At 38.5% G+C, this 14,369-nt stretch overlaps 1 gene segment (V, D, J or C); it reads right to left on the bottom strand.

Moving 5' to 3' along the window:
- Nucleotides 1–11,214, bottom strand: part of LOC127665858 (Ig lambda-1 chain V region S43-like) — a 440,110-nt gene extending 428,896 nt beyond the window's left edge. The window contains 2 exon segments of the V gene segment in view: nucleotides 10,701–11,004; nucleotides 11,099–11,214. Coding sequence covers nucleotides 10,701–11,004; nucleotides 11,099–11,144 — 350 coding nt within the window.
- Nucleotides 11,215–14,369: the final 3,155 nt, after the last annotated feature.

The raw sequence follows: 14,369 nt of genomic DNA, 5'->3' as shown, positions 1-14,369 counted from the left end.
TCACCATTCCATTTTCAACCCAATTCCCTTTCTCCATCCGCCTCTTTTTTTGAATTTTTTTCATAATATATATATTTTTATTTTCTATATTCTTTGTTTACATTCCAAATTATTTCCCTTTTCCCAGATCCCCCCTCCCCATATGTCCCATAAACCTTTTTCTCTTCACCCATTCTCCAATTACTTCTCTCCTTTTTCTCTGTCCTGATACTCCCCTCCAATGCTAGATCAATCCTTTCCAAGATCAGGACCCTCTCCATACTTCTTCATGGGAGTCAGTTGTTATACTATTTGGGCCTTGGGTATTCAGAGCTTCTGGGCTAATTAATATCCACTTATCAGAGATTGCATTCCATGCGTTTTCTTTTGTGATTGGGTTACCTCGCTTAGGATGATATTTTCCAGATCAAACCATTTGCCTAAAAATTTTGTGAATTCATTGTTTCTAATTGCTGACTAGTATTCCATTGTGTAAATATACCACATTTTCTGTATCCATTCCTCCTTTGAGGGACATCTGGGTTCTTTCCAGCTTCTGGCTATTATAAATAAGACTGCTATGAACATAATGGAGCATGTGTCTTTATTGCGTGCTGGGGAATCCTTTGGGTATATGCCCAGGAGAGGTATGGCAGGGTCCTCCAGAAGTGTCCTGTCCAGTTTTCTGAGGGACCGCCAGACTGATTTCCTAAGTGGTTGTACCATCTTACAGCTCCACCAGCAGTGGAGGAGTGTTCCTCTTTCTCCATATCCTCGCCAACACCTGCTGTCTCCTGAGTTTTTGACCTTAGCCATTCTGACTGGTGTAAGGCGAAATCTCAGGGTGGTTTTGACTTGCATTTCCCTAATGACTAATGATGTTGAGCACTTCTTAAAGTGCCTCTTGGCCATCTGAGTTTCTTCAGGTGAAAATTCTTTGTTTTGATCTGTACCCCATTTTTTAATAGGGTTATTTGTTTTCCTGGGGTCTAACTTCTTGGGTTCTTTGTATATGTTGGATATGAGTCCTCTATCAGATGTAGGGTAGGTGAATATCCTTTCGTAATTTGTTGGTTGCGGCTTTGTCCTTTCAACAGTGTCCTTTGCCTTACAGAAACTTTGTAATTTTATGAGGTTCCATTTGTCAATTCTTGATCTTAGAGCATAAGCTATTGGTGTTCTGTTCAGGAACTTTTCCCCTGTGCCCATGTCCTCAAGGGTTTTCCCCACTTTCTTTTCTATTAGTTTTAGTGTGTCTGGTTTTATGTGGAGGTCCTTGATCCACTTGGAGTGGAGTTTAGTACATGGAAATAAGAATGGATCAATTCACATTCTTCTGCATGCTGACCTCCAATTGAACCAGCACCATTTGTTGAAAAGGGTATCTGTTTTTCACTGGATGTTTTCGGCTCCTTTGTCGAAGATCAAGTGACCATAGGTGTGTGGATTCATTTCTGGATCTTCAGTTCTATTCCATTGGTCCACTTGTCTGTCACTGTGTCAATACCATGCAGTTTTTAACACTATTGCTTTGTATTATTGCTTGAAGTCAGGGATACTGACTCCCCCAGAATTTCTTTTGTTGTTGAGAATAGTTTTAGCTATCCTGAGTTTTTTTTTATTCCAGATGAATTTGAGGATTGCTTTTTCTAACTCTGTGAAGAACTGAGTTGGGATTTTGATGGGGATTGCGTTGAATCTGTAGATTGCTTTTGCCAAGATGGCCATTTTAACTATATTAATCCTGCCAATCCATGAGCATGGCAGATTTTTCCATTTTCTGAGGTCTTCTTCAATTTTCTTCTTCACCTGAAGTTCTTGCCCTATAGATCTTTCACTTGTTTGTTTAGAGTCACACCAAGATACTTTATGTTGTTTGTGGCTATTGTGAAAGGTGTCATTTCCCTAACTTCTTTCTCTGTAGCTGGTGTTGTCTTAGTCTCCATCTTTTTTTGCTGCCTTCCCATATATTCCCAGCTTCCCTTTCAGGTAACCTGTTCGATGTAACTGTGGGCAGTTACAGATTGGTGCCAGAACGCATGGCCAGACATGGGAAGGTCTCCCAAGGTGACCCTGTCTTGGTGAAGCTTTGCAGAAAATGGAAAAAGACTGTATCCTGCATGGTAAGCAACTACAGGAGTTAAATAGTCTAAAATTTCACCTTTTTGAGAGTGTTGTTGTAGGTGCAGAAGGATATGGACTAAGTGGGACAGCATCGACCCAACGCTGAATTCTCTTAGGGGCTGACAGTAGAAAATGTGATAGGAACTTCTAAACAGGTGTTTGTCTGCAGTCTTCAAGAGCTGCTTCAGGTGAAAGAAGTGGGGCTTGAAGAACAATGTTTAGAAGGTTTATTAGATCAGATAAATTCTTGTTGCCCATGGTTCCAAAATAAAAGAACTTTACATAAGAGAACCTGGGAAAAAGTTAGAAAAGCGCTAAGAGCCACCTTGGCAGATAATACTGCCTCTGCCTCTGGGCACTTATAAAAGATGCTATTGATGAAGAGACCTAGCAGGTCTTATTTGTTTTGAATCTTTTGCAAACTGATGCTAAAGGTCAGTCTGCAGTGGATCGCCACTGGCATCCAGTCACTTCCAATTCTGATGCCATGCTGAAATGGTGGGGCACTTTAACTAATACATGGAATGATCCAGACCCTGTTTTGATATGGGGAAGTGGTTCTCTTTGCATTTTTTCACAAAAAGAAAATGGAGCTGCCCAAAAGATTGGTTTGTCAAGTGGACACAGATCCTGGATCTTCTAGTAATTATGATTCTAGTTACTAAAGGATGGCTAACAAACTTTATCAGCAGGTTTTTTGGAGCTTACCTGTAAAAAACAGTCTCTTTGATTCTCAAAGACACTTCCCCTATACTGGGAAGCCAGGCTTTGTATCTGAATGTTGCTAATTTGCAACTGAATTGGATAATACGGACATGCACAGACAAGTTAATCCTGTTTTTCTTCTAACTCTTGACCTTGTATTTTAAGCAGACTGGCTGTCTCCACCCTGGCTCACCTGAATTGAAAACTGGCATATCTGTTAAAGACACTTGCAGGGTCTTTGGCAAAAAATCAACTCCCTAGCATCAAAACCTATACAAGTGGATCTCCTACTGGATCCACATAGAACTCAGATCCATAATAAAACCAAATTTACATAATATCTTTCCACAAACCCAGCCCTACAAAGGATAATAGGTGGAAAACACTCATACAAGGAGGGTAACTACACCCTGGAAAAAGCAAGATAACCTTCTTTCATCAAACCCAAAAGAAGATAACCACTCAAACATAAAAATAACACCAGAAATAACAGGAAGTAATAATTACTATTCTTTAATATCTCTTAACATCAATGGACTCAATTCTCCAATAAAAAGACATAGACTAACAGACTGGATAAATAAACATGACCCTACTTTTTGCTGCATACAGGAAACACACCTTAGTGTCAAAGACAAACACTACTTCAGATTAAAAGGCCAGAAGACAATTTTACAAGCAAATGGTCTCAGGAAACAAGTCTGAGTAGCCATTCTAATATCAGATAAAATTGACTTTCAACCTAAAGTCATGAAAAGAGACATGGAAGGACACTTCTTACTGGTCAAAGGAAAAATCCACCAAGAAGAACTCTCAATTCTGAACATCTATGCTCTAAATGCAAGGGCACCCTCATTCATAAAAGTAACTTTACTAAAGCTCAAATCACACATTGCACCTAACACAATAATTGTGCGTGACTTCAACACTCCACTATCCTCAATGGACTGATCAGGAAAATAGAAACTAAACAGGGACACAATGAAACTAATTGAAGCTTTGGACCAATTGGATTTAACACACACACACACACACACACACACACACACACACACACACACACACACCTCATGGTACCTTCTCCAAATTTGACCATATAATTGGTCATAAGACAGTCCTCAACAGATATAAGAAGATCAAACTAATCCTTTGCCTCCAATCAGGTCCCAGGAGAAAGAGTGGTCTTCAGTAGCCATACAGAGCCTTATTGGAGTATCATGCCACATGGTAGGAACTTGACATTGGCCAAGGACAATTCCTGGCTTCAGGCAGAAATCTGATGTTAGGCCATAATAGGGAAGTAGGTTACAGCAGGAATTTTTATCCTAGGGTGGAGTGCTAAAAGTGTACTTGACATTGATCTTGGTCAAGGTGAACTTCCCCCAGCCTAGTTGAACAGGTTCGATCCTGCTCCACCAAGGGTGGAGAAGTTCAGTGTGAAGGTTAAGCTCTTTGTTCCTCCAGGTCTATGAATTCCTGACTTAAGCACATGACCCACCCAGCTGTCTGAGCAGTGGAGCCAAGGATGGCCAGATGACTTCCCTGGAGCTCAGCCTGGAGTGGGGGGGGGGCTTACCCAAAATGTTAAAAGGTCTGATCACCATTAAAGTTGGGGCCTCAATTGGTAAAGAATTGTCCTGGCCTTGTTCTCTTCGCCCCTTCCCCATCTATCCCTCAGGTTCTGTTCCAGCAACCCAGTTCATAATTTCTGCAGGCAGCTATGGAATACAAGAAGTAGCATCAAAAACAAAAGAAAGCCCACTTACACATGGAAGCTGAACAATACTCTACTCAATGATATCTTGGTCAAGGAAGAAATAAAGAAAGAAATCAAAGACTTTTTAGAATTTAATGAAAACGAAGGTACAACATACCCAAATTTATTGGACACAATGAAAGCAATGCTAAGAGGAAAACTCATAGCCCTGAGTGCCTCTACAAGTAACTGGAGAGAGCATATAGTAGCAGCTTAACAGCACACCTAAAAGCCCTGGAACAAAAAGAAGCTTATTCACGCAAGAGGAGTAAAGACAGGAAATCATCAAACTCAGGGCTGAAATCAATCAAGTAGAAACAAAGAGAACCATACAAAGAATCAACAAAATCAGGAGCTGGTTCTTTGAGAAAATCAACAAGATAGATAAACCCTTAGCCAGACTAACTAGAGAGCACAGAGACAGTATCCAAATTAACAAATTTAGAAATGAAAAGGGAGATATAACAACAGAAACTGAGGAAATTCAAAAAATCATCAGATCCTACTACAAATGCATATACATAACAAAACTGGAAATTTTGGAGGAAATGGACAATTTCCTAGACAATACCAAATACCAAAATTAAATCAGGATCATATAGATCATCTAAACTGTCCCAGAAATAGAAGTGGTCATTGAATGTCTTCCAACCAAAAAAAAAAAAAAAACAAAACCAAAAAACAAACAAACAAACAAACAAAAAAAAAACAGGACCAGACCTTCAAAGAAGACCAGTAGCCAACATCAAACTAAATGGAGAGAAACTTGAAGTGATCCCAGTAAAATCAGGGTCTAGACAGGGCTACTGCCTCTCTGCATATCTTTTCAATACACTACTTAAAGTTCTAACTAGCGAAATTAGACAACATAAGGAGGCCAAAGGGATACAAATGGGAAAGGAAGAAGTCAAACTATCACTATTTGCAGATGATATGACATTATACTTACGTGACCCAAAAAACTCCACCAGAGAACTCAGACAGCTGATAAACAATTTCAGCAAAGTGGCTGGTTATAAAATCAACTCAAGAAAATCAGTAGCCTTCTTATACTCAAGGGATAAGCAGGCTGAGAAAGAAATTAGGGAAAGGACACCCTTCACAATAGTCACAAACAATATAAAGTATCTTGGTGTGACTCTAATGAAACATGCAAAAGATCTGTATGACAAGAACTTCAGGTCTCTGAAGAAGGAAATCGAAGAAGACCTCATAAAGTGGAAAAATCTTCCATGCTCATGGATTGGCAGGATTAATATAGTTAAAATGGCTATCTTGCCAAAAGCAATATACAGATTCAATGCAGTCCCCATCAAAATCTCAACTCAGTTCTTCATAGAGTTAGAAAGAGAAATTCTCAAATTCATCTGGAATAGCAAAAAATCCCAGGATAGCTAACACTATTCTTAACTGTAAAAGAAGTTCTCGGGGAATCAGTATCCCAGACCTCAAACAATACTACTGAGCAATAGTGTTAAAGAATGCATGGAATTGGTACAGTGGCGGGTAAGTGGATCAATGGAATAGGATTGAAGACGCAGAAATGAACCCACACACCTATGGTAACTTGATCTTTGACAAAGGATCTCAAAACATCCAGTGGAAAAAAGATAGCCTTTTCAACAAATAGTGCTGGTTCAATTGGAGGTCAGCATGCAGAAGAATGTGAATTGATCCATTCTTATCTCCTTGTACTAAGCTCAACTCCAAGTGGATCAAGGACCTCTACATAAAACCAGACACACTAAAACTAATAGAAAAGAAACTGGGGAAGAGCCTTGAGGACATGGGCCCAGGGGAAAACTTCTTGAACTGAACACCAATAGCTTAAGCTCTAACATCAAGAATTGACAAATGGGACCTCATAAAATTACAAAGTTTCTGTAAGGCAAAGGACATGGGCAAAAGGACAAAAGGGCAACCAACATTTTGAGAAAAAAATCTTCACTAACCCTACATCCGACAGAGGGCTAATATCCAATATATACAAAGAATTCAAGAAGTTAGACCCCAGAGAACAAAATAACCTTATTAAAAGTTGGGTACAGAGCTAAACAAATAATTTTCACCTGAAGAACTTCGAATGGCTGAGAAGCACCTTAAGAAATGTTCAACATCAGTACTCATTAGGGAAATGCAAGTCAAAACTACCCTGAGATTTCACCTCACACCAGTTAGAATGTCTAAGCTTAAAAACTCAGGAGAAAACAGGTGTTGGCAAGGATGTGGAGAAAGAGGAACACTCATTCAATGTTGGTGGGATTGCAAGATAGTTCAACCACTCTGGAAATCAGTCTGGCGGTTTTTCAGAAAACTGGGCATGACACTTCCAGAGGACCCTGCTATACCACTCCTTGGTACATACCTAGAGGATTCCTTGGCATGCAATAAGGACACATGCTCCACCATGTTCATAGCAGCCTTATTTATATTAACCTGAAGCTGGAAAGAACCCAGATGTCCCTCAATGGAAGAAGGATACAGAAAATGTGGTATATTTACACAATGGAATACTACTCAGCAATTAAAAACAATGAATTCATGAATTTTTTATGCAAATGGTTGGATCTGGAAAATATCATCCTAAGTGAGGTAACTCAATCAAAAAAGAATACACATAGAATACACTGCTAAGTAGATATTAGCCCAGAAGCTTTAAACACCCAAGACACTACTCACATATCAAATCATTTCCAAGAAGGAAGGAAGGAGAGTGCCCTGGTCCTGGAAAGACTTGATGCATCATTTTAGGGGATTACCAGGACTGAGATGTGGGAAGGGGTTGATTGGGGAAAGGGTGGAGGGAAGAGTGCTTATGGGACTTATGAGGAGGGGGGAAATGTGAAAGGGAAAATCATTTGAAATGTAACTAAGAGTATAGAAAACAAAAAAAGACACCATAAATATTTAGGAGGACCAGGTCAATAGTTCTCCTCCATGCTTAATGCCCATTGTCCTTCCATGGATGACTTTCCACTTAGTTGTTACCTTCTCATCTTAAAACTAATAAAAAGGGAGGAGATGTAGAGAGCCTTATTTGGATGCCATGACACTTGGCATGAATATGGCATTGACCAAGGTGAAGTTTCTCTTCCAGCCTTTTAGCAGGAATTCCTGTGCTAGCCATAATCCCCTCCACCTAGGGTGGATAACTCAGACCAAGGTTAAGTTCTGTGTTCCTCCAGGTCTACAAATTCCTGAATCAAGCAGGTGACCCACCCAGAAGCCTGAGCAGTAGAACCAATGCCCAGTGAACAGCCAGACCAGCTCCCCGGGAAAACACCCTGGAATTTGGGGGAAGGGTCTTGCCTGAAACCATAAATTTCTGAGTCCTCCATTAAACCTCAAGACTTTGAGCAACTGGTGTTTTCTTAGTCTCCATCTTTTTTCACCACCTTCCCATACATCCCCTGCCTCCCTTCCCAGTAACCCGTTCTATGTAACTGTGGGCAGTTACATATAGAACTCTCAGCTCTTCCAGTACCCTGCCTGCCCTGGTACTGCCATGCTTCCTGCCTTGATGATAATTGACTGAAACTCTGAACCTGTAACAATTAAATGTTGTCCCTTATAAGAGTTGCTTTGGTCCTAGTGTTTCTTCACAGCAATAGAAACCCTAATTAAATCACATGGTTTAACATGTTTTATTATTATTATTATTATTATTATTATTAATGAAGCAGAAAAAAATTTCCTTGTCCTTTAGTATTTAAAAATTTTTATTAAATAATCCTGTGATCTTTCTGTTTGCTTACTTTATAATTTACTCGGCCTTTCTTGCTTAGAGTTTTCAGTAGCCTTTCCCATGTTGTTGTAACCTGTATAGTGTTAGTCTTGGAATCCTAGCTAGGCACTAGTGGGTAATAAGGAAATAACCAACAAGGAGAAACATATACAATGATTCTGGAATAAGGAAGATCTCACAAACCTTAACACACTGGAATGAGGAAGCTCTCACAATCGTTAACACAGATAGAACCTTTGTGTATTAGTTAGGTACAGCATGAGGGATACTTAGCTGGTCTAAATAGGACATGTTGGGATGTAAATATCCAAAAGGAAGAAGTTGTATGTTTTGAGTATTTTTACCCACTAGCCAATCATCTGTAATATTCATACTTGTCCTTCTAAGGAAAACATTCCTATCTCTCTTGAGCCTAGACTATATGGGTAACGACTTCACCAATTTACCATGGACCAATTAGTATCAGTCTTAAATAACCCTTGCTTATTACAAACACACATTCTCTCAATATTCCATTTCCACCAGGCTTCCTATGCTTCCAGAAAATATGTCATGGTGGGTTTCTTTTTTCATTCTATTTTGTGTTCTATATGCTTCTTATACTTGGAAGAGTATTCTTCACTCTGTTTTTGAAACTGTTTCTTCTATGATTTTATTGAAAACATATCCTATTCATTCATTCATTCCTTCTTCTTCTTCTTCTTCTTCTTCTTCTTCTTCTTCTTCTTCTTCTTCTTCTTCTTCTACTACTACTACTATTACTACCAGTACTACTACTACTACTACTACTATTACTACTACTACAGCATAATATGAAGGATGGGGCTTTTCCTGATGTCTCAAAAATTTCCTGTGTTCTATACGTATTTTCATTCATTATTGGCCAATTCTGAGTAACATACTTTTTCTATATTCCCTAGGAAGTCTATTTACTATGTGGTCTATTCTATTGATAAGGGTATTCTAGAGTTTCTGTTTGGAATAATTAGTTTTTTTACAGCATTATTTCAGCTTGTGTTTATGTCAGTAATTATATTTATTCAGGGAATTATATTTTTATATTCTGAATTTACATCATATAGCATTCAGCTATTTGTTGCTCTTTTGAAATTTATATTCATGCCCTCTATGAAAAATTTGAACATAATTATAAATACTTTTGGTTATTTGTCATGTCTTTCTTCAGATAAATTTCATTTTGTATCACTTAGATAAGTGTTCTCATTAGTGGAGGAGACACGCTGCTTTTGTCATTATGTTTTGTTTTGTTTTAGTCCTGGGATTGGCAAATCTAGAACAGTCTATTGAATTCTGTCAATCTCTGTCTTTCTTATTCAAGTTACTTTTCTACTTTCAGTAAAGAAAATTACATTCAGAAGAAAATAAGATGCCATGATCTCTTATGGGGATTGAACTGAATACTTTTTGGTAGCATATACCATGGAAATTCCCAGGAAGAATATTTGCACATGGTACAGAAAATTACAATGTTCTGATGTCTAGAGTAAGGTTCCTGGTAGGTCTGAGTAGGCTTAAGCATCTGCAACTATGTTCCTTTGGCTGGTGGAGGAGTTATTAAGACTTAGGCTTCTGGTGAACTAGGATCCAGGGTAACATAGGCATTATCAGGGAAATCAAGGGTCCCATACATTAAACAGGAGGCAGTCGTAGCTGGGTATATGCAACAAATTAAAGAAAGCAGTAAGAAGTTACTTTAAAGAAACCATGTTGTACCAGCCCTTGGAGAAAAGTTCCTGGCAGTGAAGGCTGACATATGCTACCTGAAATAGTTTTATGAACACACATACCTTAGTCTCATTTCTGTTTCTGTCTTAAAATACCAGAAGATAGATCAATTAGTGAAAGAAAGCTTATTTCTATTCACAGCTCCAGATTACAGTCCATTATTGCAGAGAAATCATAGCAAAAGGAACTTTAAGCATCCAGTCACAACACACTCCAAGTTCAACAACTAGAAAAGGAGCATATTTTGATATTTTATCGATTGCTTGCTTGCACTCTGCTTAACTTCCAGTTCATAAAGTTCAGGGCAGTCTGTTTGAATCATGAAGCCACCACAATGCTCTTTCCCCATCAATTAATTAAAGGTTCCTTAGGACATCCCAATATAGGTAAACTGTACATTGAGCCTCTCTTCTCAATGATTCTGTGTTGTGTCAAGTTGGTAAATAAAGCTTGCCATCGAGATGTAATTATTATACAATTTGTTAAAATTAAACATTTGTTGCTTGAGACAACAGCTTTTATAATCTCCTCTACAGTAACAGAGAACAGACTATGGAGATGTAGCCACATGTTAAGAAGATGGTAGTTATGAGGCTGTACCAGAGTGTTTTTGTTCTACTTCCTCATCTGCATATGTCATTGTGGAAATGGTTGCTGTACCAGAGAGCACAGAAATACATCGCCTCATCCTCAGCCTGTGCCCCTGTGATGGTAAGGGCAGCCTTGCCTCCAATAATGGAGCCCGAGAATCTAGCAGGAACACCTGGAGCTCGATTGTTAGTACCACCTATTATACCAGTAAATAAATGATCTGGTTTTTCTTGGACCCAGTTGGCATAGTTATTGGTTGTAACAGTTCCAGTACTAGATTGACAAGTGAGTATGACTGTTTCACCAGGTGATGTTGTGAGTGAAGATTCCTGAGTCACGACAGCCTGGGAAATGGTTCCTGGAAACAGGTGAGAAATCCAATGGTCAGTAGCAAATAAGAGACAAGATGTGCACTGTTGCATACCAACTGCTGCATGGAAAGGCTCACTGACCTGAACAGAGAGACAGGAGAGTGATCAAAAGCAAAGTACAGGCCATAATTCACAAACCAGGTCTATTCTTTTCAAGACTGTTCAGCACCAGGCAATGACACAGAAATAATATAACCCTTAACATGGCCTGGGATGGGCCAGTAATGCAAATTACCTTCATTTGCAGGTTTATTATAAGATGTCATATGAAATCTACTATACTGGCACAAGTAATTGGTCACATGCTACTAAGAACAGAGGTCAGGAGCATCAATCTTCAGTTGCTCCGGCTTATTCAGAGTCATATGCATCTGCTATCAATATTCTACAGTGACACCAGTAATGAAAATCATGTTTCACCACATGTTGCTCTACTCACAGTAGAGCACATTACAATGTGTAGGTCAGTGTAAAAGAATGAATAAGGGGAAAAAATCAAAATTATTATAGAGCTTGCAGTAAGTATATTAATTATGGAAAAGTGACATCAACTGTGTTTGTTCACCACAATTGTCAATTCATGGAAGATGATTAATGTGTGTCTAAATCAGTAAAATGAAATAATTATAAATTTAAATTGTTAAATGGACTGAGAAGAGCAGAGAGTGCCTAAGTTTTAAAGCGTTTGGATACCTGATGCTCTGATAGAGGTAGCATGCATTTTAAGGCAGTCCATTTTAGAATTAACACAAATAATTCAAATATAGTATCATTTTGTTCTAGCTCAACAATGTATTAATACTTGGAAATATTAATACATGGCAGAAATAGTCACAGTCCAGATAAGTAAATGTGTATATAGCAACAATTCACCCTATTTGATCTACATAAAGACGTCCTGCAAAGATTGGAAAGTGTCAATTGCATAGAAAGACAAACTGATAACTGGGCTTTGAAATCACCTTGCCAATATTTAAAAATGTTATTTCTTTGTGTATGTGCATGATTTTTTTAATATAGGATGCAGGTTCAAGCAACAAAGTAGATAGATGACTTCTGTAAGATGGATGGATGTGCAAGGGAAAATGTAAGGGGACAAAATCTAACTTTTCATTTTATTAAATATGTGTGTATCTGTTATAGCATTCTAAAAACCAGTTTGTAATATAAAGTATATCTGTATGTGCACTTGCAAAATTTTGTCTTTAACGTGGACATACATTTGAGAACAAATCTTGCTTACAAAACTAGTTTAAAATATATCACTATTATGTAATTCTGAAAATACCAATGACACCCTGTCTATATTAGAACCTCTGCACAGAATATTAATAGAAATATGTTCATCAAACTAGAATTATGATTCATATTTCTCACATTTTCTTTTTGTGTACATGTTATTGGTGAACATTTCTATGACAGTATCAATATTTGGTGAGCGGATCTTGAAACTGTCAGGAAAGTACTGCTTGAGCATCAGGGAAACAAAAGGAATTATTCCAAAGAAAACCAGAGCTAACTTTGTCAAGCAAAAATTAAATTTAAATGTGGAGTTAAATCAAAAAGAAAAATGTTTACTGGTCAGATCAACAATGAACCTGGTGTGGACAATCATGGAAATAGCAGAGCTTCCAGAACTCAGTGATTAGGGGGCTGAATTTGACTTGGGTATGGACACAGACAGGTGTTGACTTTGTTTTCAGCCTTCACAGGAAGGATAATGCATACTTCTACCCACATCTTGATATTTGATACTAGAATACTTCTATTAGTTTGGAACTGAGTGAATTCTGAAGTTTTGGAGAAAGAAAACAGACACAAGCAGTGGGGCAACTGGTAGAGCATTGGCTGAATGTTGGGGTTCTCCACGAGATAGAAAGTGAAGACAGCTGAGTACCGATAGCTTGGCAGAGGGAACCTGCAAACAGCATGAGAATACACCCTGTAGAGATCAAAATAGTGTTCCTACGTATTACTGGTCCAGGTATGCATTTTGCAGTAGGAATTCAGGGCTACAAATATATATTTCTCCCTCTGACTTGAGGGATGAGCAGAAGGAAAGGCAAACACAGACCACAGATGGAAGGACACTGATACTTACTTTTAAGTGGGAATGTCCTGCTTCATGTCTCATTGTATTCACACCTCATGCCAAAACCAGAGCTTTCTCTACAAATATATTACCTCACTCCTCTCTCAAAGTTAGTGCTGATGATTCTCTCTCTCTTTCTCTCTCTCTCTCCCTCTCCCCCTCTCTCTCTCCCTCTCCCTCACTCTCTCTCTCTCTCTCTCTCTCTCTCTCTCTGTCTCTGTCTCTCTCTCCCTCTCTGTTTCTCTCTCTCTCTCCCTCTTCCTACTCTCTCTCTCTCTCTCTCTCTCTCTCTCTCTCTCTCTCTCTCTCTCACACACACACACACACACACACTTAGTAAAATTGAATTTGATTTATGTCCTGGGAACAAGTCAGGAACCAGTACCAGCTGAGCAAAGTATAGTTCCGCTTAATATACTTACAAACTTGAGAAGATGCAGCTACTGATTTTTAATGAGCAAAAGGCATCTCTCTTCTATGCCAAGCTTTCTTTAAGTAAATGGTCCTTAATAATCCATTTACTGCAAACCAGGACTGTGGCACTGGCGCAAAGAGCACAGTTGTCATGGCCAAGAAGATATTTTTATTTTGCAGTTCCCCTAAACTCTGACTGAATTGAAACATTCATAGACTAATTTCTAAGTTTTGTGGCTGTGATATGCTGTGTGTAATTCTGCTACCTCTCCCTATCACGAAGTTCTTCCCCGTGAACTATATCTACCATTGATTATGTGAACATGAGCTGTAAAACCCTTCTAGCACCTGATTAAACTGTGAGAATCAGGACAACGGAAACCCTGACTGTTTTGAGATAGATTGATAGATTATACCCCTGGGAGGAAGCAGCTGCTGTACCACTGTAAGGGGTCAATGAACAATTGTACATGGTTCAGTGAATTTAAACGTGTGAGGTCTCTGTGACTCCTGAGAGAGGTAACAGTACCCTCTGGTGGCTGTATTCTCATTTGTTCATTTAACCACTCTTACTGTACTTGGCAAGCTTACATTTATTTCCAAAGCTGACTAATAAATACCACATTTTCCTCATCAATTATTTCCATTCATATCTTTTTTCAGAAATTACTTCCAAGTTTATATACATTGAGTTCAATATTTTTGGCATGTATCCTTATTTAAGTGCTTTGACAAAATACCAGTAACAGTTTTCATGAGTGAAAGAGGAAATTATTTATTTTGAGCATCATATGTTCTGGGTTTAGTGGGAATCATTCTTAAAACATTAATGCATGTGGGAAAACA

Source organism: Apodemus sylvaticus, chromosome 15, assembly GCF_947179515.1.
Source record: "Apodemus sylvaticus chromosome 15, mApoSyl1.1, whole genome shotgun sequence".
Lineage (NCBI taxonomy): Eukaryota > Metazoa > Chordata > Mammalia > Rodentia > Muridae > Apodemus > Apodemus sylvaticus.
Note: the sequence above shows the minus strand (reverse complement) of the source record. Positions and strands in the feature narration are given on the sequence as shown.